At 42.0% G+C, this 23,166-nt stretch overlaps 1 protein-coding gene across 5 annotated transcripts in view; it reads right to left on the bottom strand.

Annotated features, from left to right (window-relative positions):
- DIXDC1 (DIX domain containing 1) overlaps nt 1–23,166 on the bottom strand; it is a 67,313-nt gene that overhangs the window by 14,072 nt on the left and 30,075 nt on the right. For 2 of the 5 annotated variants that reach the window (XM_063095641.1, XM_063095639.1), the window contains exons 6-17: nt 16,794–16,906; nt 15,105–15,253; nt 12,220–12,309; nt 10,924–10,977; nt 9,732–9,782; nt 7,087–7,191; nt 6,600–6,653; nt 3,668–3,760; nt 3,516–3,587; nt 2,759–2,848; nt 2,255–2,416; nt 1,639–1,705 (exon numbers count right to left, since the gene is read on the bottom strand). In XM_063095641.1, coding sequence (XP_062951711.1) covers nt 1,639–1,705; nt 2,255–2,416; nt 2,759–2,848; nt 3,516–3,587; nt 3,668–3,760; nt 6,600–6,653; nt 7,087–7,191; nt 9,732–9,782; nt 10,924–10,977; nt 12,220–12,309; nt 15,105–15,253; nt 16,794–16,906 — 1,100 coding nt within the window. Of the gene's footprint in view, nt 1–21; nt 107–1,638; nt 1,706–2,254; nt 2,417–2,758; nt 2,849–3,515; nt 3,588–3,667; nt 3,761–6,599; nt 6,654–7,086; nt 7,192–9,731; nt 9,783–10,923; nt 10,978–12,219; nt 12,310–15,104; nt 15,254–16,793; nt 16,907–19,935; nt 20,402–23,166 lie in introns of those variants that run through there. The other 3 variants (XM_063095643.1, XM_063095642.1, XM_063095640.1) reach the window with 3 other exon arrangements.

Raw genomic sequence — 23,166 nt, 5'->3', positions numbered from 1 at the left:
GTGATAATGAATGCTCAATAAATATCTGTTGAGTGGGTATTTGGTTGGCATTGAAGCTGAAGGAGAAGAATGCTTCCAGGAGACTATTCAAGAATAGTAAATGCTTCTGAAAGGACATTGAAAGATAAGGTTTAAAAAGTAACTACTTGTTTAGACAACAAGAAAGTAAACAGTGACCCAACAGAAAGAACAGTAAGTGGAGTAATGAGTAAAAGTCAGACTGGGTTGAGTTGTGAATGGGAAGTGAGGAAAAAGAGAGCAAGTATAGACTATTCTTTTAAGAAGTTTGATGCAGGGGAATAAGAGAAATAAATCAGTAGCTAGAGGACTAGTAGAATTACTCAAATTTTTGTATTTTTAGATGAGGGACATTTCAGTCTATTTGTGAATACAGATATCACTGGAAGCATTTGATTAATACCCTAGCTTACAAGCAGCTGTAAATTTATTTGTAATATTTTGAAAAAATACTATATATGCATGAGATAATTTTCCTAGGGAGGGAAGAATTTATTAGACTTTTGAAAAAGAGTTTCCAAATATTTATACCTATTTACACAGGTAATTTACACTAACCTAGAAGAGGATAACAATAAAATAAAAATCCTCCCAAGAAAATAGAAATGACTATTCTGAAGCATTGCTAAAAAAAGAAACAAACTTATTTTGGTAGTGCAATTATCTTGAAAAATAATCTGTTTCATTGCCAGCATAGATGCCTCATCTAAGAAGAAAAGATATCTGGAATCAGATATTTGAGAATGCTATTTTATTTACTCTAGAAAAAAAATTTTTACATTTTATTATTTCCACAAATATTTTGTTTTACTTTAGGTTTTGTTTATTAATGTGGTTTTAAAAAATATACATGTAACATACAAAATTGGGTTACTATTTGGTTTTTATAAATTATTATTATTAGTTTTTACAGGCAACACCTCATTCTATAAAACAGAGTGTTCCCCTGGTTTTTACAAATTATTGTTTAGATACTTAGATTAGGCCTGGGTAAAAGATAAGAAAGTGTGAACATTATTAAACCAAAAGGTAAGCTATTAACTAAAACAGAAATTACCAGGCAGTGTAGATTTCCAACAAGTTGGAACTAATGGGGAAAAAATGTAATGAGCAAGTTAAAACATGCTTCCTAATCATGGACACTAGATGGCATAAATATTTTGCTGGACTTAAACTGGATGACCTAAGCACTCAAAGTTTTAAGGAAAATCTTCAAAGAAATTAAATTTCTTGCCTCTAGGAAGAAATGGAATTTTTTGTGTGTGCTATTTGGGACTGTGAGATGATGTGTGTGTGTGTGTGTGTGTGTGTTGTTTTATGTTTTTGCTTTGTTCAGCATAAATGTTTTGTGCTTATACATTTTCCAAAGATATTTTAAGCCATTCTGAGTCAGCAGCACCTTGCACGTGGGTGGCTAAATGGCACTTGGGGGGGAGCAGTGATCGTATGTGTCTTCACGGTTCTAGAACTAACTCAATTCTAGTATTGCTACAGAAAAAATATTATAAACGTGAAATGCTGTAAGAGAAATTCTATCCCCAAAATGTTGGTAGCATAAAAAATGCTAAATTTCTGTTCTAATATGCCAGGAGTCCTTACTGAGCAATAACAAGTACTTACTTGAATTAGAGGGCCAGGACTCCCGGTATTCACTACCTGCTTGAGTTCTGGGTGACTTGCCCCGAACCTGGGGAGTCACACAAAAATCACAAGAGTTATGATCAATGGGAGAACTTAACCAAGAAATTTAAATCATAAAAGTGTACCCTAAAATATATATTTTTCTACCACCTCTTCTTCCACAGTACAAAAATTGAATATACATACCCTAACAATAATATTGTACATTTATAAAAGGCTTTCTAGTTTCCAATGCATTTTCTTTCTTTTTTTTTCTCCCCTAAGTCAGAATTTAGTTTAATTCCCAGTGCATTTTTCACATATTTTCTCATCTAATGCCTAGCTCATTCAGGGGAAATGGGGAGATGAATAAGCAGTAGAGACCCTATGGGATCAAGAACTACAATTCCTAAGACAGTTACACATTTGCTGGGAGCAAGAGTTATGCACTCCTTCCCTGGACTGTCTTCCATGATGAATAGGCAGAACCACTGAGAGGAAAACTGAAGAGAAAAGCAATTATAACCTTCAGCAGGGTTTTCATCTAAATTAAAATCCAAAAAAACCAAGCTTCCTCAGGAGCCTGCCTAAGAGACACACCGTAACAAGAGTTTACCTTTCTTTCTTGTTTCTTCTGTGCTTCCAGGACATGCAGGCGCTCCATGAGGCTAGAGATGCCCTGCTCCAGGCTGTCAATGGTGTGGTGCTGAGGATCATGGCCACTGAAGCTGTTGCGCAGGCTGCGGAGAGCATCTCGAACAAGCTGCAGGTCACTAGTCTGTGGGTAAAAACAAGGTGCTGTTGGCATGGTGCAGTGCCATATTATTAACCATGTCCCAGCTGCTGACCTTGAGAAGATAAAGGAGAGAGGATTCCAGAATAGATCTTTCATTTTTGTGGAGCTGTGAACTGTAGGAAATTCTCCTCCGCAGAAGCAGGGCTACTGTATGCCCACTCGTTCTTAATTTTTGATAGCAAGTGCTTCACATCTTTACACACCCAACAGATGCAAAAATTAGGGACTTAGAATATAAAAGGCCTAGTCCACTGGCAATGGCTGAGCCACTCTTCTGATTTCAGCTAGAAGTGTCAGGGCTATATTCAAATCCTAGGAACCTACCCCTCTGTGGGTGATTGAAGAAGCTCCTTTTCCTGCCGTTGGAAGGAGAAAACCATTGCTTTGAGAGTTGTGACTGTTGTAATTGGTCACCTATAGCAGGAAGAAAAGATGCTTGTTAAAGGGAGAAATCTAAACCAAGATGTCCCGTCTTTTCTTCTTTACATTTATCACTTCCTGTCATAGTATATGTCATAGTATATAATTATTTAATGGCTCTCTCTATTAAAATGTAAGCTTTATAAGTGTTTATTTTTTCCCTTTTGTCCACTGCTGTATCCCTAGCACTTGATACTTAATAGGCATTGCTGAATGTAGAATGAACTTTGTTTCCATAATAAAAAAAAGAGCAACTAATAATTTTTGAGCCTGACTGTGCCAGGTGGATGTAACTGGACTGTATTTAGTTATTAATGTGATTTATGTATTCTTCATAATGACAACAAAGGCCACTATTATTTCCATTTTCCAGATGAGGCTTATTTCTAAAGCTCAGAAACTAAGCTACTTAAGGTCACAAAGTGTAAAAGCAGTAAAGCTGGAATCTGAAACCATATTTTCTTTAAGGTCACAAAGTGTAAAAGCAGTAAAGCTGGAATCTGAAACCATATTTTCTTATCCTAGAACCTGTACTCTTAACCCCCTCACCATACAGTCTCCTAACAAAGCAGCCTGTGATACTGGTTCAGTTCTGGGTCAAAAACAGAATCTTTCTCTTTGCCTCACAAATGTGGGAGGGAGAACCCGAGTTCTAGGTTACCTCATCTGCCTCTCTGTTCATACAGTGAGCCAAAAGGACATCTTTGTGTTCTAGCTCCCATTCCACATCCACCTGCAAAAAAGAGACTAAATCAGAAAAGGATTTCTTCAGGCCAAAGGGGCAGGGAATTCAGTGGCTAAATATGTTCTGACCTGCTGGTAACTGGCATCAGAGAGTTTCCGAAGTGCCTCTTCCAACCTGGCCTGGTGCTGCTGAAGGAGGCGATCCTTCTGCCCAAGCTCCTTCTGCAGCAGAGACAGCTTTCAGATGTATGACAAAACCAAGGACATTGGAAAGTTCACTCTCTCCTATGCAGTTTCCACCCGAGTAAAGTAGAACCTCAGGGGAACAGTCCCTTCCTCAGGCTATACTAGGAAGACTTTACACACTATAATGGTCTTACACAGTGTATAGTGGATTGAATTATGTCCCCCCAAAACTCACTGAAGCTTGAACTGTATCCTCCACATTTTATGTATAGAAACTTAGCCCCAACTGGGACTGTTAAGAGGGTGGGAAATCATATTATGGTAATTGAAAGGTGGAGCCTTGAAGAGTTGATTGCATTGTTCGAACATACAGTGAATGGATTAAAAATTGTGGTTAGGGCGTGGTTCTGAGTGCTTTAAAAGAAGAGAGAGGAGAGTCTATCCATCAAAGTTCAGTGAACTTTGTTATAAGCAACAAAAACAGACTAATACAGAAAATTGGTAACAGGAGTGGGGTGTTGCTATAGAAATACTTGGAAATGTGGAAGTGGCTCTGGAACTGGGTGTTAGGCAAAGGTTGGAGGAGTTTGGAGGACTCAGAAGAAGACAAAGAGACAAGGGAAAGTTTGGAATGTCTTAGAGACTGGTTACGTGGTGGCAAGCAGAATGCTGATAGAAATATGGACTGTAAAGACCATTCTAAGGAGGTCTCAGATAGAAGTAAGGAGCTTACTGGAAACTGCAGCAAAGATCACCCTTGCTGTGAACTGGCAAGGAACCTGGCTCCATTGTGTCCACACCCTAGGACTTTGTAGAAGTTGGAACTTAGGAGTTGTGAACCAGAGTACTTGGCAGAAGAAGTTTCTAAGCAGCAAAGCATTAAGGAAGCCGCATGGCTACTTGCAATAGCCTACACTGAGTTATGGCAGCAAAGGCATGATGTAAAGCCAGAATTTAAAAGGGAAGCAGAGTGTAAAGATCTGGAAAATTTGTAGCCTGGCCATGTGGTAGAGAAGCACAGAGCATGCAATGGTGCGGCCCAGCAACCCTTAGCTAAGAATATTAGTGCAAAGGAAAGGGATTATCAAGAGAAGGAGAAAAAGGCCCTGAAGGCATTGCAGAAGCCTCTGGTGCCAACCCTTCCATTTCAGGCCCAGAGGCCTAGGGAGAAAAAATGGTTTTGGGAAACAGGCCTGAGTCACCCTCCACAGGCTCGATGCCCAGGACCACGTTGGGAAACGGCTTCCAGCACCAGCACCCCAGCTGCTCTGACTGCTCCAGCCATGGCTATATTGGCCCCAGGTGTGGCTGGACCCACAGCTTTGGAAAATACAAGCCAGAAGCCTTGGTGGCATCCACGTGGTGTTAGGTCTGCAGACTTGCAGAATGCTAGAGCTGTGAAGGCTTGGGAGCCTCCACTCTGATTTCAGAGGATGTATGGAAAAGTCTGGGGGCCCAGGAAGAGATCTGTTGCAGGGGCGGAGTCACTACATAGAGCCTTTACTAGAGCAATACTGAGTGGAAGCACAGGGTTAGAGTTGCAGCAGAGAAAACCCCATTAATGCCATGCCTAGTGGAGCCATGAGAGCAGGACTGCCATGGAGACCCCGGAGTTGTGGAACTCCGGCCTGGGAGAGCTGAAGTGTGGCCAGAGACCAGGAAAGCTATAGGAGTGGAGCTGCCGAAGGACTTGGGGACCCAACCCCCACACCAGCATGCAGAGGACATAGAACATGGAGTGAAGGTACCTGATTGACCAATCTTGAGATTTAATGCCTGCCCTGCTGGGTTTTGGACTTGTTTGGGACCTGGTACACCTTTCTTTTGGCCTATTTCTCCCTTTTGGAATGGGAGTATGTACCCTAGGTTTGTTCCACCATTGTATATTGAAAGTAGATAACTTGTATAGATTTCACAGATGGGACTTTGAACTTTTGGACTTTTGAGTTGAAACAGGTTAAGATTTTGGGGATAAAATGAATGTATTTGTATATGAAAAGGACAAGAGTTTTGGGGGGCCAGGGTTGGAATGTAGTGGATTGAATTATGTCCCCTCAAAACTCATTGAAGCTTGAATTGTATCCCTCACGTTTGATGTATTAGAAACTTAGCCCCCACTATGACTGTTAAGAGGGTGGGAAATCCTGTTATGGTAATTGAAAGGTGGAACCTTGAAGAGGCGATTGGATTGTGGGATTGTGCAGTAATGAATGGATTAAAAATGGCAGTCGGGGCCTGGTTCTGAGGGCTTTAAAAGAAGAGAGAGGAGAGTGTGTGTCTCTTTCTCTCTGCTTCCACAGTGAGACCACTGGGTCACTGTTGCTACCACCAGGTGGACTTTGGACTTTCCAGCCTCAGAAACTGTAAGCAAATAAATGTCATTTTCTTTATAAATCACCCAGTTCAGTGTACTTTGTTATAAGCAACAAAAACGGACTAATACACATTGCAAAGGATTCTTGGAAGAGTAAAGAGGAAGGGAACTACCATTTGTAGGGGGACAACTATATGCCATTCATGCTAGTTAGAGATAAAGGTAAGACTAGAACTGAAGTTTCCAGACTCTTAGTTCTGTGCTCCTTCTCCGATTGGTGCTATTTGTTCTTCAGGGCCAGTGAATCAAAGGACATAGGAAAAGATTTCCTTCCAGAAAGCAAGGATAAGCAACAGCAACAATGAGCTGTTCATAAAAGGTCAGATGCAAGTTATTTACAAACCAATGTTCATTCTTTGGGTTTTTTGTTGTTGTTGTTGTTGTTTGTTTTTTTGGCAGCTCGCTGGTATAGGGATCGAACCCTGGACCTTGATGTTATCAGCACCACACCTTAACCAACTGAACTAACTGGTCAGCCCCCAAATCAATATTCATTCTTACTTTATATTCTCCCAAGAGCCGGTTCCTTTCATCTAGCTTCCTCTGCAGATCCACCTGCAAGAATAAGAAATAATTCACTGGAAAGGGGGTATTGTCTTCCAATCCTCAAAGAAACTGGTTACTTAGTAACCAGAGTTAATGTTGGCAATTACAGTTTGCAGCAAAGAGAGGGCATGGTTATCGTAAATACCCACAGCTTCTCTCCATGTCTTTAGTGAGATAATCAGACTGTAGAACCATAATTTAGCCTGAACATCTCAGTGTCCTCAATCTTGTAGAAGGTCTCGAGGACCTTCCTGCCCAGTGTGGTGTGGGTTTTCACCTAGGAACAGAGATGAGTCTGATAGGGAATAAAAATAACTGCAGACTCTGAGGCTAGGCATCCCAAAAGCAAGCCAAGAGAGATTAGAATGGGAGATGTAACAGCACTTCATGCACTATCCTATTCTGCTAGTGAGGCTCAGTGAGGTTCATTCATTTAACTCACGTTCTGGTTGTGCAGCTCATCTTTGTCCATATTTGCCCTCAGTAGTTCTTGCTTGAGCTGAAGAACAGATGCATCCTGCTGAGTCAATCTCTGCTGCAAGGCATCCTGGGGAAAAAATCATACTAATTATTGTGGTATCAATTGTTCGATCAGCCAGTTATTACTAAAAGTTACTAACCCCTTTACTATGTATCCAGTATTGGTTCTGCCAAACTGAGAGACATAACAGTCTTGCCACATGGGGCTAAGCAGAGGTATTTTGACCGCTTTCAGGATCTAAAGAAAAATCCTATCCACTGTCCTATCAAGCTGGCTGAAACCTGATTTTTCTTCCTCCTACTCACTCCTACCCTGTATTTCATTCCTGACAACATGCTGTCCTACAGAGAGAACGAGTGGCTTTGGGGATCAGATAGACCTAGATTCAAATTACAAGTCTACCATTTACTACTTCTGTGACACTGACCTTGGATGATACACTCTCCAATGCTGCAAATTCCTTTGGCCACTGTATTTGTTAATTTCTTGCAATTTGAAGGTATGAGTAGGGGTTTAAAGAAAAATCACTTTTTGTTCTTAAAAATGCATTTAAGTTGTAAATGTCTTTTTAAGCCTTTGAAGTGCCTATGATTCTATGTAACTCGTCGCAGACTGGTGTTGAGTATATATAACAGTTTTTTAAAAGTTGGTATTTTATAAGCACAGACAATTTTAATGGTAACTTTTGTAGTCTTACAAATAGACATAAGTTGTAATTTGGGAACATAAAAAGTACTGAATAAATCATGTGGCCTAATATTGAAAAAAAAAATATATAGCTTTCTCATCTATATCTTGGGCATATAAATACTCAATCTAGATGAGGTCTTTTTCCTTCTACTTCTCTGCCCAGACCTCATTTCCTATAGGGATGGATCCTATCCCTGCCCACCACTCTGTTCATACAGGATCCCTAGAATCACTCCACTCTGGCTTCTGGAGCCTTACTGCTTTCCTGCTTCCACTGACTTCCAATGCCTAGTCTGGATCAGATTGGGATTACATTTCCACTGCTTAGAACTGATGATTCCTCTTCCCAATGTGCTAGGATCTCACCAGCTTTAGGCTATTTTTCCCTCAGCTAAGACCCTCTTGGTCCCTACCGTGCCTAAGAAAAGGTGGGCTGGATACACTTACTTATAAGAGTCAGCTATCACACATTCCTCCAACCATGGTGTCTTCAAATGGAACTAATGAACTGGGGCTGCATTCCAGTATACTTGTCCTGACTTTTCTCTCTTTACAGACTGCAAAGAAATGGTGAACGCTCTGGAGAATGTGGGAGCCCATTTTTAATAATGTTCCCAGCCATGACAGTACATGGCAAAGGTAGTCTAAAATGTTCCTGGCATTAGTCGGTTAGAGGAACATTTCCCAAAGTGTGCTACATGGGATGTGAATGAGTTGTGGGCAAAAGGCTCTTCTGTGGTTAATAATTCTAAACTTTTTTTAAGCCAACCTCTTTATGACATACCTTCTCAGATCCTTTAATATGCTATTCTTCACTGTGAATCTTCAAGCCTGTAGAGCATTTCTCAAACAGATTTGGCTATGTAACATGTTTGTTTTTTGAAATATTTCAAAGCACTAAGGCCACAGAATATACTTTAAAAAGTGCCGCTGAGTTACATTCTAGTCTAGCTTATAAGTGTGTGTGCAGGAAAGAGAGGAAAAGCAGCAGCTTAAAAACATCCTTTTCACTTCTAGGTATTTATTCAGCAGATATACTCCCACTTGGGTGAAATAACATATATTCAAGGTTATTAGCTAGATCACTGTTTGTATTGGCAAAAAATTGGAAATAATCTAAACTCCCATCAACAGGAGACTGATTAAATAAATTATCATACATACATATACTGAAACACTATGCAGTCATTAAAAAAAAAAAAAAAAAAAAAGACCTAGACTGACTGGCCAGTTACCTCAGTTGGTTAGAGCATGGTGTTATAACACCAAGGTCAAGGATTCAGATCACCGTACTGGCCAGCCACAAAAAAAAAAAGACCTAGGAACATCTTTATGTATTGAAATAGAATGATCTCCAAGATATATTGCTAAATGAAAAAAGCAAGATGTCAGGTTGTATTTGCAATATACTACTATTTGGGTAAATGTGGGGGGGGATAATATATATATATTATTTACTGTTAACTGATAAGTTTTCTCTAGGAGAGAGAACTAGGTGAGTGGAGGGGCAGGGCTAGTAGGCAGACTTTCCACAGTTTATCCTTTCATACCTTTTAACCATATGAATGTTAGTAACTACTCAAAAACTAAGTAAATTACAATTTTCTAAAAAAGGATATTCTTTCAAATTGAAGAGGAGTATTTTATACATAGAGACAATCAAGGTGGCAGAGAGATAAGTTGCAGCACCATGAGTCATAACTACAAGAAATAAGCTTCAGCAAAACAAAGGTATATTCCTCAACATGTCTCACTTCCCCTTCTTTACCAAAGCCCTTTCTTTACCACTAGCACAAGTCTGTTAAAGGCCCCCAGCAAATCCCAACTGTCCTTAGTACCCAACTCTCACCACTCACCAATAGACTACTTTATCTAGTAGAGATTTTATTTAAAGCATTAGATATCTTCCTTTTTACCTTTATCCCTTGTAAGTTTCTGGCTTCTTGTTTACATTTCAGCAGCTCCTTCTGCAAACCAAATATAGTTAGATCAGATGGTGGCATCTGGGTTGCTTCAGAAGCATTACCTCATTCTGTCAGCAAGAAGACAAAACCTAGTTTACCATTCCACAAAAAATGAACCTTCTACTCAGGCAGAAAGCAGGTGTGGTCCAGTAAGCAGTAAAGGCTGACCCACAGAAGCAAGAACAGGACCCATTCCATCCTTCTCTGTGGCACCCAGGCCCAACTGCCCAGGTAGAGAAGAGTCTTGACAAGAAAGAAGATACCCTGTATATTCCCATAGGCTCTCATATCTATATTTAGCAATCTGCATCAATGAGAACACCTAATCATAATCATCTTAATCCCTTTGACTGAAATGTATGAGCATATCTAAATATGCCTACCCACCATGTCATTAATTATCTCAGTTCTTAACGTTCAACAGAGGGTACTTCTGATTCTCTAAGAGGTATTGTTTTTTGTGGTCCAAACAAAAACACATTTTGTCTAATCATAAAATACTAAGTAACTAATCATCTCTTGCAATAAGTTATATATACGTATATGATTGTCACTGCGAAAGAGATTTTAGAAGGGGAACACACCCATAACTCAGACTCCACTCTCTTCTTTTTCTATTACATCACATACTTTTTATTAAAATGGGAATTCTTAATCTGGACTCCACAGATATACTCAAAAGTTACTCTATTAAAAATTGAGGTCTGAGAGTATGTGTGCATGCACACATACATTTCTGGGGAAAGGGTTAATAGCTTTAGTCGTATACCTATGATTTTAAAAAAGCCAAGAACCACTGACCTAAAAGAATTCTGGGAAGTATTCATAAAAAAAGACCACACTGATATTAAATCCATTTTTTCTTTTAATTGAAAAAGAAAAACTATGAAATATTTCAAATATATGGAAAGATACAACCAATTATAACATAGATAACTATTACTCACCACCAAGATTAAAAAGGTGCTATCTTTTTTACATATTTGGGATGTATCTCTTTCAATTAAAAATATAACATACATACAGATACAGCTAACGTCTCAATTCTGCATCCCTTTCCCTCCCCATATTACTGTCCTGAAGCTGGTATGTAACATTCTTATAATTTTTTTTCAAAGAGTAAAATGTACATGTCCTGACATACCTTTAGGTCCTTATTCTCCTCCATACTCTGATCCAGACGACTTCGAATTATAATCTGAATATAAGACAAAAAGAGATGTTTATGAACTTCACACCTATGTTGTGAAGTTCAGAGGCCATTCAGTCAACAAATATTTACTGAGCACCTACTAGATTCCAACTCTGTACCATGGATACAAAGAACGGGAAACAGTTCCTGCTGTCTGTTGGAAGCATATGACCAGGGTGCAGCAAGTAGATCAATACAGACAAAGTTTAGAATCACTATGTGTGTGTGTTGGGTACGGGGGTTGTGGTAAGGGGAAGGAGAAATGGCAAGAGATGAAGTTGGAGGAAAACGGGCCAGATTATGAAGGGCCAGTGAGAGCAACAGGGAATTTATGAAAAGTTTTATGTAAAGGAATGAGAAAATGAAGTCTGCCTTTAAGGTAAATTATACTTGCTGTTTTACAGAAAATAGAGCAGGACAGGAGAGGAATCAGGAAAACCAGTTAAAAGGCCACTAGAATACCAGATGAAGGCCTGAATTAAGGTAATGGCTATGAGAATGGAGAAAACTGGATGAAGATACTAAAAATGTAAACTGATAAAACTTGGTGACTGATTGGACATAGAGGGAAGGGTCAGACAGGATTCAAGGATGATATCCAGGTTTCTATTTGGGTAGATAAATAGGAAACATCCGGAAGGACAAGTAGTTTTGGTTGGGCAGGGGACAGAAAAACTGTTTAATTTAGGACTCACTGAAATTGAGATGCTTATGGGAAATAAAAGTAGAGATAATCAGCAGGCTGGTGCATGTTGCATATACAGATCCAGAACGCCATACAGAGAGCTGAGCTGGAAAGAAATGAGAAGCAGGTGGGAACTGAGTGAAGACATGGAGGCAGATAATATATAAGATGAATATATTGCCCAGGTGAATATATAAGACAGATGAAGGCCAAGAGTGGAATGCTGAGGAGCACCAACATTTAAAGCATAAGCAGAAAAAGAGAAGCTTCAAAGGGGACCTGAATATAAATTGCATGAGGGTAGGATCATAGGCCTGTTTTGTCACTACCATATCCCCAGCACCTTTGAAACAGTGCCTGGCACACAGTTGGCACTCAGTAAATATTGTTGGTTGAATGAAAGAAAAAAGGAAGAGTAGTCAAAAATGTAGGAGGAAAACCAGGTGAGTTGGAACCAAGGAAGTAAGCAATTCAAGAAGGTTGTGGTCAGCAGTGTCAAATGCTAAAAACAAATCAAATACATAAACCAGATTTAGGGTCTAGTCACAAAAGATGGAGCTCACCAGTTGTTCCTCGGGATTGACTCCTGGTTCACAGAGGGCCAAGGGCCTTTCCTGTTCATCTTCAGGTAAGGATCCATTGAGCAGTAAGGCCTGAATGACCACAAACGCAGAAAGAAACTTAACTCCCCATAAGATGACTTAGTTTAGAGTTGGGTTTGGTAAACTCAACCCAAATTGAAATCACAACCCAGCTTCCTCTAGAAATCTCCTTAGTAATTTTTATTCCCTAGAGACTTCTAGTTGCTCCTCTTGGAACTAGTTCCATTGGTCAGGCTCATGCTCTAGGCCTCCTTCATTTCCCTGGACACCTGAATCCTCTGCTTCAAGGCCTCTTGGCACCAGAAGAAAAATCTAAGAACAAACCATCCTTTCAGAAGTGACAGAAGACATTTCAAAAGAGCTGCTCAAACTGAATTTTACCAGCTGGAAAGTGATCTAAAAGCACTGTAGAATTATCTTGGCTTAGAAAAGTTTATTATAATTAATTCTTTGGAATACATTTATTTATTTATTTATTTATTTATTTTATTTATTTTTTTAAAAAGATGACCGGTAAGGGGATCTTAACCCTTGACTTGGTGTTGTCAGCACCATGCTCAGCTAGTGAGCTAACCGGCCATCCCTATATGGGATCTGAACCCAGGGCCTTGGTGTTATCAGCACCGCACTCTCCCGAGTGAGCCACGGGCCGGCCCTGGAATACATTTAGAGCACTGACTTGGGTCTGTTTCGTTTTTGTTCGTTTGTTTCTTTTGGGGTTTTTTGTTTTGTTTTTGGCAGCTGACCGGTACAGGGATCTGAACCCTTGAACTTGGTTATAAGGCTGCACTCTAACCAACTGAGCTAATTAATAATTCTGCATTTTTTACTCCTTTAAGGCAACCTATATAAAACAAGAAGGAAGACACATTTGAAGAAGAGGCGTCTTCATTCATTTCAACTCCCCACACCAGGCTCCGTTTTCATTACAATATTAGTGGGTTAAGTGGGGAGGCAGATTTACCCTGAAGCTAAGAAAGTTCCAGCCCTCTGCATGCACTGCCTGTAATATCTAATATTCATAATTTTGTAATCTTAAAGAAAGCCTCCCCAAATTGTATACTTTAGGACTACCGAAACTTGGATCCACCCCTACGCTGCAGGTAGGTATTATGACACCTATTAGATCAATGAAAGGTTGAACAATGTGTCCCTATTTTATATCGCAATTCTGTTTCAATTCAATTCAAAAGAGTTACAGAAGTTAAATCCTGCTTCAATAAACATAACACAAATTCATCACAAATATTGGTAAAGAACATTTTAAAATTCAGCCAATGGTTGATATACCAAACACTAATTATAAAAATTTAGTAAATCAAATGAATTTATTTATCCCATGGAGTCATGGTGAGAGGTATAAACATGTGTAAGAAGCCTTAGGGCTGCAGGGAGCCAAAGGAGAACATTACAGAAATATCAAATTGTTCATGTTATGCCTCTAACTAAGGCATGTTAATAAGTCAGAAATCCTGGATGTGGCTTAGCATGCAACTTGTTCATCACTGAAAGAGTTAAGAAGCTCAGTGGATGCTGTGAGCTCTTTTGTATTCCACAATGGAACTGAATTTTCATTGTGATCATGTGGCTGTGAATTAAAACTCCTCTGTTTGCAGAGAATATTAAGATGCTGACTTTCTGCCAGTCAATTCTCTTTTTTTCTGTCTATTCTACCATCGCATTTCTCCCAGACTAAGAAATGCAAACCAAACTGAGAGCCAAATGGATGAATATCTATGTTCATATAATGCAAATTATACTGAGAAAAACCTGGTTGGGTATAATCCCAAAGTTCTCCATGGAATACTTCCTATTACAGCATAGCATAAAAAAAAAATTCCATTAAGGTATTCTTTAATGGAGTGGCAAAAAAGAAAACCAACAACTTTCTTTAGGAATGTTTAGGCAGGAAACATTCCTCCAACCCTTCTCAGTTCCTGGGGCATATATTATGCAAATTGTTTTATCAACACCAATCTCCTTTTTTTCTTTAGGAACCTTTGTGTCCCCACCCTGGTGATGGCTGGTTAGGAGCACACCCTCCACTGCCTGCCGGCTGCCACAGCCACACACATAATATGGGCTTTGTTTATGTGTCCATAAATATTTGACAATTCAGAAGCAGTGCAGTTCCCAGCACAAACAGAAAGAAATATTCCTAGGCAATTTCAGGGTCATCAGCACACTACAAGGCCTCCCCCAAACAGAGACAGATGCACAAAGACAGAGGATTGAGGGGGTCATTTTGGTGGGAACTATGTCAAGTGGGTCAGTCAGTCTCTGGGAGAATTTGCCGAGCTGCCGCTGCAGGTATAGTAAAAACCGAAGGTCTTTGTTGCTGAAGGAAAACCTATTCTACCTGATCATTATGTTTTAGCATCCACTGCAAATGCATTAGAAGTGAGCTACATCTCTTAGCTAGACTCAAATGGAAACTTTGCAGCATTATTGGCTCTTACACCCTTCCTGCTGGAGAATTCCTAGGAGAAAATCCCTGACTAATTCACAGTGCCATTCCTGGTGAAAGCTGCAGTTGCAGGTCTGTAGCCGTGCAAAGGGCAGACGCCCACCTGTGAAGCAGACTCAGAATAAGGGCTTGAGAGGGATTGGTAACCGCTCCTTGGCTTGTGGAAATCCTAACAGCTGTGCTATAAACAATAGTCCATACAGTCCATTTAAAGTACTCACATATAAAGAATTTTCTGCTCTTTGTGTACTACTCCTTCTATCTAAACTCCCCATTCAACTCTGACCTCATACAAATCTAAAATCAGTTTATTTTCCGTCGATACTAGTGACTTAAAGATAATGGTACACCAAGGAAAAACCACAAGGGCAAGAGCTACCTGTAGTCCTGATATCATTTTCTTTGCTTCCTCCATTTCTTTTTCTAAATGTTCTTGTTGTTCCAACAGCTGTTCTTCCCATGAGGTCTCCAGACAGGTTCCGGGACTCCCTGGCCGCCAGTCTCGGGATAGTGGCGAGTCCGTCTCCTCTACAAAGGGAAAAGAGGGAGTATAGTTCATGTCGAAGAAAACTGGTTTCCGGCAGAAAGCTTTCACAGGTTCACGTCACCTGCCTTCTGAACCGGTCCTCACAGCACAAACTGGACTCTCCACCAGGTGGGGTTGTGAGACATAAAGAATTGGCTGTTAACTTGGGCTCCAGGCTCACAGAAGCATCACTTACCCGGGGAAATCTATCCTCTTTAAAACCCTTGGGAAGCAGTAAGACTCCCTGCATGGGAGTCTTGGTATGGGACACACAGATTTCACGCTTAATTCTCTAGAATTGGCATTCCAAGAGCCTGATTTTGCCAGGTACTAAGAGAGGAGCTGTCAGATACAATGAAAACAAAATTCCTGTTGGTCACTCTGGAGCTTTAGAGGGAAGATCTTGCTTCGATATTCCTTTGACCATTCAGTCATAACTGAACCCTTTTCACATAAAACATTGTGTGAGGCACATAGAAAATAAACCCGTGAAAGCATACTTGCACAAACTCTTTAATATCTCTCCCTGGTTTTCTTTTATTTTCCTGCCCTGAGGGTCTCTTGGTTCTGGTTTCCTCATCTACCTATTTTATCCTATCTGACTGTATGCACAGTCATTTTAAATGTCTTACAGACTACAGAAGGGTATAAACTCTATGAGTAAGTTTCTTCATTCATAAGACCAGTATAATAATCTCTCTGGGTTGTTGTGAAGATTAAGAGGTAATTTATGTGCAGGGCCTGGTGGTGACTGGCCTAGAGCAGGCATTCAATAAATGTTCTCCCTTTCCCTTGCCAAGGCCCTAGCAGTTTCTGACTCAGTACCATGACTGACCTTTTGGTACTAATACCAAGCATAGAGGGGGAGCATAGTAAGGAAGAAGTTAATTCCAGTTTTTCTTCGGAGGGCTTCAATTTCATTATAACCCTATGGGTGAGTAAAATTCTATCTAAAGCTCATGCTTTGCTTCTTCCATGCTTCCCTCTGTGTTTATGTAAGAAGACGGAGAGCAACTGAGACAGAGTAAATAGAAGTCTAAACAAAGGAAAGTCTTTGTGTTCCCTTCTGTAGCCCTCATACCAAGACTGATGTTGTGCTCGCTTCGGCAGCACATATACCAAGACTGATGTAGACCTGCTCTCTATTGTATGTTCTCACAGACACCTCAGCTCATACTATATGTTCCTGGCCCCGATTTAAATTAGGGAAGTACTGAAATTATTTGTATAAGGCAGAGATAATAAAAATTGTTTACTCGAGTAAGACTTCTGACTGTCCCCAAAGTCACTTCCTAATTCACAGGCAGCCAGCTAAGGAAGGGCCTGTCTATGCTGCTGCAAGGTTTTTGACAGCTAGACATCAGAAATGACATTCTTTAAGAGGATAACCACACTAATTGGCTCCAAGGCGTTAGGGCCCTCTAGAGCTGACCACAGAGAGGGAGAAGGCCAGGGAGCTTATAAGTAGACAGGCAGGACCTCCAAACTCTTCAAGCTGAAGGCTGTTCCCTGAGCCAACTCAGGCAGGCTGAGAGATAGTACCTGTTCTGTTCTCTATTCCCTCAGAGGGAATAATCACAAAATCTGCTTTCTCCTCCGACTGGGTTATAATGGATTCACTCTTTGCACTGTGGATTGGACTGGGTGAAGTCAGGCTGCGATCAAAGAAAAAGGAAAAGAAATAATTATTATGAACAGTTGTTTAGAAGCCAAATTTCCTAATTTATCCTAGAAACTTGTTCTTATTCATCTTACTCCTGATGCATAACACAGTGCCTGGCCAACAGTAAAAACAAATATTTGTTCAATGAATGAATGAAATGAATGTTGAATGAATGAATGACCCCGTCCTAGGACATCTTTTCCACAAAAAGGCTGCCTTTAAACCTAATTCATTAAGAGACTTACCAAAAAGATGGATAATTTCCATTTAAAGAACTTCACGTTTTGTGTTTTGTTTTGTTTTGTTTTACCTCCCCAACACCATCCCAAACCTGTTTGTTTCCTTTTTACCTCCACCACCACCAGCCCCAAACCTGTCAGAGACTGATGCCAGTATATGTCTTAGTAGCTTCTGGAGATGAAAGGAAATCCTATTTCCAATTTATTGATCTCTCATAGACACAAGCAATACCAGCAGACCAGCTCTCGGCTGATCCCAGAGGAGTGGACATGGTGAGGGTGGTTCAGGGGGAGAAACTGCAGGAATGTATACAATGCCAGTCTCGGCAGAGGGGCAGTGATATACCAAGAGTTGGGTTCGAACATGGTAAGAAGGGCAATATGTCGAAAGGAAAGACCTGCTAGGGGATGGTGGAGTAAGGTTTACTTGATTTAGTCTCATCACAGTTATTTGCATCGCTGCCACAATATTTCAAATTGTCATCAAAAACCTCTCAACGATTTTTTAAAAGTGAGCATGACTGCGTTCTAATAAAACTTTATTTATGGACACTAAAGTCAAATTTCATAAAATTTTTTTATGTCATAAAATATTCTTTTTTATTTTTTAAACAATTTAAAAACATAAACATTCCTAGCTCATGGGCCACACAAAAACAGGTGGTAAGCCAGATTTGGCCTGCGGGATGTAGCTTACTGACCTCTGATACAGATCATCTTTCCCAAACTTGTTTTCATGCTTAACATTACATTCAACAAGGAGATTCATATTACTGCTTGTCTTGAATCTCTTTTAGAAGTGTCAAAGAACAAAATTACAACAAATTTAGTTGAAGGCCTCAATTGGCTTTATTACGATCCTAGAATCGGGCAACACGTTATTCCATGAAATAGAATAAGTGTCCCCCCCTTAACAATTCTTAAGTTCTTATATAACTACTAGCCTTGGAAGGAACTGTTCGGATTTTCAGGGAAAAGCAATTTTAAATCTCCGGAACAACAGCAAGTCTACAAGACAAGATGGGAATGTGAGGCTGATGCTTCCATCTGAGAGGGAAAAAGGAGTCTAGAAAGCCTTTTCTCTTTGCACCCCACCTTGAGAACATCAGCACTGAAACAATCTCAGGGGCTGTGGAGTCTACAGGCCCAGCCCCCTCTCAGGAATTCTTTCCAAATTCATCACCCAGACAACAGTGAGTGTCTAGGATTCACTGACCCACTTAATGTGCCCCTGAGGTCTCCCAGGCTAATCCTCACAACCACCATCAGGAGTTAACATTTTGCCTTCTTAGAAACCAGTAAAAAACAAGAGCCAAGTACAGATTTCAAAACCTGTTAAGCAGCCTGAGGGCTAATGTCTCATCCTCCTCGTTGTCCAGAGTTTAAGGGTTTTGGTGGGAATGACCTCAACCGGTAATACGTTCTCTTCCTTCTTAGAACCACAGAAAACATTTTAAAGTTTTTTTGCTATTTCAGATTAAACAAAGTTGCTTACCATATCTATAGATCTACAATCTTAACAAGCAAGAGGGGTGAAGGGTAGGAATTGGCAAGAAGTCGTAATCAGAAATGGTGATTGCTTTCTAGAACCCTCTTATCCATCTTTCACAACTTAGGCAATCTGACTTCCAGGCCAACATGAATTAGCTTCTGGAAAAGCTCTCATCTAAAGGTACTACGCCATTCATAAGGAGAAAAGATTTATGACTGCTCAGGCCTCAGCATTTACCTTCTTAGAGAAATGGGAATCCAAATGCAGAAAGAGGCCTGCCACAGCTGCTCCTCTCTGAGAAATAATAAAATAACACTTTCTCAACTGACAAGGTGCTGAGGATGACATGTTCCACTGCCTGCACTTCGCTGGACCACAGTGGGTATGTGCGAGACAAAAGGGGGTGCGGGGTGTGGTGTGAACCCAGGATGCTGGAAAACTGCTTTCCTAAAACCACAGACGCATGCTCAGCTCCACCTTCTGCCTCCTAAGTGAGTTGTCTCCCATAAAAGGACAGAAGGAGGCGGATGTCTGGATATCCAGCCCTGCTGGGGGAGTGGCAGAGCAGCCAAAGAAAAACAACATTTCTCTTTCTTGAATTGAGGCTGCCTGTGTGAGCACAGCCACAGAGAGGTATGACCACGAAACTAGGTGGCCAAGTCAAAAGAAAAAGGACCCAAGGAAAGGAAATCCTGAGGCACCTGCTGCCTCCCTAAGAAGCACCTCACAGATGAGGAAGGTGCATTAAATCCTCTGCCTCAGGTCAGAGAAAAGTATTTTAATGCTAATTATATGACTCAGGCTCCTCCCTGATTAGCTTAAAAGTCCGGTTATGAACAAATAACCCCCCTACTTGCCATGATAAACCTCTCTGAAGTCAGGGAACGACTGATTACAAATCAGGTCCAGCAGGTCCGACTGATACATTTCTTAATTCCCATAGGTCCAATATCTCTCCAATCTTAACTTACCCGACAAGCATCCCCCAGTGAAGATACTTCCAAATTAGACTCAAATCAATCTTTTTTAAATGGGTAATGAGCGATAAGGAAGAGTCCTGTCCCCTCCTGAAGTGCTCTCCCTTAGCAGAGACACCGACAGGGTAAAGGGCCACTCCTCCTTCCCCAAACCCACCGTATTTTATAGTGACGATCCCAGGCTCGCAGCCTGTCCTCCCCAGGATAACACCCCCACCCGTCCCCGTCTGTCTCTGGAAAACAGCATTCTCCCGTCCTGGCCCTGCTCCCACCCATGCCCCCTACTTTCAAAGCCGAAGTGGCCTCAGCTCACCATTTGACTTGCGTCCCTCCCATGGTCCCCTCCTGGCTCCGGCTTCAGCAAGCCTGTTTCCCTGGGTGAAATGGGAGGTTGACAGTCACACCGCTCCCAAATTCGGGCATGCCTCCCCGCGCCGGGGCCCGAAGAACGACTCCACGGGCAGGTCAACTAGCAGAGCTGCTCGCCCGATCGCGGAAGAAAGTAGGAAGGGCAGAGGCAGGCGTCTGGGCCGCAGAGACTGGGATGCTCCCGGGTGCGAAGCGCGCTGTCCCGGCAGCTCAAACCCTGCCGCAGCCCGGCCTCGGCGGAAGCCGCCTCCCCTCGCGGGGTGCCGGTCCCCGGCCCCTGCATCTCGGTCTCCACGGCCGCGCGGCTCCAGGTATCCCCTCGGGCGAAGGCATCTCAACCCATCTGCGACCGGGAGGCAGGCTCCCGGCGGCTCGGGCTGCGCGTCGAGACCCCGGCGGCGAGCGTACGGTGATCCCGCTCCACGCCGCCGCCCCGGTCCCTCCCTTCCTCCCCTCCCCGCCCTTCCCAGGCTGTCACCCGCGGCGAGGCGGAGCTGGGCTCGGACCCAAGCTTGCGCTCGCTCGGCCGGCCGACCGCGCTGGGCAGAGGTAGGGGGCGCCGGTCGGGGCCAGGGGCGAGGCCGGGGGGGCGGGGACGGGGCGGGGGGCGGAATCACGAGGAGGGTGCTGGTGGTCCTGCTGCGGAGAAGCCCAGCACTGAAGACGCTGCCGCCTCCGCTCTGACCCCTCCCTCCGCGGGCGCGGAGGTCGCGGCAGGTCTAGCTCGAATGGGGCTCAGCCCGGCTCCTCGAGGGAGGGAGGCTGGCGGGGTGGAGACTCAGGCGCTCCCCAGGAAATCCGCCGAATGCCCATCTCCTCCCACCTTCCCCTTCGGGCGTTTCGTGTTTTCCCAGCTAAGGATCATCTCGCTTGAATACAGTGAGAGGCTGACCCAAGGTTACGGAGCAACAGGCGGTCAGGGCTTGGCCAGGGCGTCTCTCCAGGAGCAGGGGGAGGGGATGAGACACCAGGAGCTATCTTTCCTATCTTCTGAGCCACTCCCCATCCTGAATGAGCCATATATCAGGGTCTCCAGGCCCCTTCGTGGGTCCATAGCTATTAAGTGGACTCCCCTGGGGCGGGGGTGTGTGTAGAATGTGCCAGAGCCTTCATGATCTCAGGTAACCGTGAAAAGCCTTCTCCTTCCCTGGGAGGCTCTTGAAGAAAGGGCATAGTGCTGACTGAGCATCCCAAAGAGCAAGTGAGGGGCCAGCATTAGAAGAAAATGATAAAATCAGGAAGGAGTAAAAAAGAAAAACGAGAATGCAAACTATTCTGCTCTGACCTCTCTCCTAGAAAACTGTCACCACAGACCCACTGCAGCCGGATTTCCAGTGGGTCCCTCATTCACACGCTCTCACAGTCCCCACCCCAGTCTGGGTCCTCCTGCCTGGGAGGAAAGAAGCAGGTGCTTTCAGAAGGAAATCCAGTCTCTCTCTCTCTCTCTCTCTCTCTCTCTCTCTCTCTCTCTCTCTCTCTCTCTCTCTCTCTCACTAACTCTGGCAAGCACTATCTTCTCTGGAAGCAATAGATCTCATTACACATGGAAACATCCTTTGAATCTGTACCAAGTGATAGTCTAAGCAGAAAGCACGGAAGTAATTGTTTAGATTCCATTAAAAGCATACCTATTGTTTAATGGGTACAGGGTTTCCTTCTGGGGTGATGAAAATGTCTTCCAACTGGATAGAGGTGATAGTTGAACATTATGAAGGTACTAAATGCCACTGAATTGTACATTTTTAAATGGTTAATTTTATGTTATGTGAATTTTATTTTAAAATCATACCTATTAAATGTAAAAATAAAAAAGTTGAGCAAGGCTACCAGTATATTAAAATGTTGGAAGCTGGCTGGTTAGCTCAATTGGTTAGAACATGGTGCTGATAACACCAAGGTCTGGGGTTTGATCCCTGTACCAGCCAGCAAAAAATAAATAAATAAAAAATAAAATGCTAGAAAGAGTTCCATATGACCTCAGTAAATTAGGGAATGGTCCATTAAAACAGGATGGAACTTTATTAGGAAAAAAAGTAGGAGGAAGAAAACAAAGACACATAAAATAAATATAAGACAAGGAACAATTAGGCTTAAATAGAACAGACTACACTAGATTGGGGTAGGAAAGAAAAGTCATTAGAGCATAAATTAAATATGATTCAACAACGAAATGAAGTTAGTAAATAAGCCTAGCATGATCTAGGGATGTGTTATAGGAGCATGATTTACATGAGCCAGGAAAGTCATCTTTTTCTGCCACTATACTTGGCATTGATCAGGCTTTTATTAGAGCAGTGTGTTCTGTTTTGGTCTCTGGACTTGCCTCTAAGGGATACAGACAGCCTTTCAGCTACAGTCACACACATCATTAGCCCACTCAAATGCATACTAATCTGCTGCAATTCCCAGCCCTATAAATGAAAGTTAGAAACATTATAATGTTCTCAGACAACACTGCTCAATTTGCTTTCTCGCTATGAGCTTTATACAGCTTTCTCAGGCCATAACTTAAGAGTTACACTCAGGCTCAAAGACAGTACAGTTGAACTAGCTGTCGTAAACACTGGTAGCTGATGTGCAAATGTCAGAACCCTGAAGCCCCCAGTCATGCCCCCATGTCATCACAGCAAAGCATAGACACTGGGGTTCTGCACAGTTTCCATAGGTGGGAAATTAACCAACACCACCCTACCCTTCTGCCTGCACAAAACCACAAGGCAGTGCTGAGGGCTGTCCCTTTAAAGCCAAACATAAACTGAGGAAAGGGAAAGATTTAGGTGACTGCCTTGGATGGAGTGTCAGCTTGACCCACACTGTGACAGTGTAAAGAGGTTGGGAAATCCTATGTCGGTAACTGAAAGGTGGGGCCTTGAAGAGGTGATTAGATTCTGATGATCATTCCCTAATGAATGGGTTAATAATGATGGCCCTGAGCGTGCTTCTGAGAGCTTTAAAAGGACAGCATGTGAGAGTCCCTCTCTTTGCTCCACCATTCTCACCATGTGACACCCTGCATTGCTGCAGAGTCACCTCACCAGATGTGTTCCCTAGAAGGTTTAGTGGTGGACTTCCCCACCTCCAAAACTGTAAACAATAAATTTTGTTTTCTTACAAATTACCCAGTTCCAGGTTATTTTGTTATAAGCAACAGAAATGGACTAATACAATGCTTTAT

Source organism: Cynocephalus volans, chromosome 4, assembly GCF_027409185.1.
Source record: "Cynocephalus volans isolate mCynVol1 chromosome 4, mCynVol1.pri, whole genome shotgun sequence".
Taxonomy (NCBI): Eukaryota; Metazoa; Chordata; class Mammalia; order Dermoptera; family Cynocephalidae; genus Cynocephalus; species Cynocephalus volans.
This window is presented reverse-complemented; position numbering and strand designations above follow the sequence as displayed.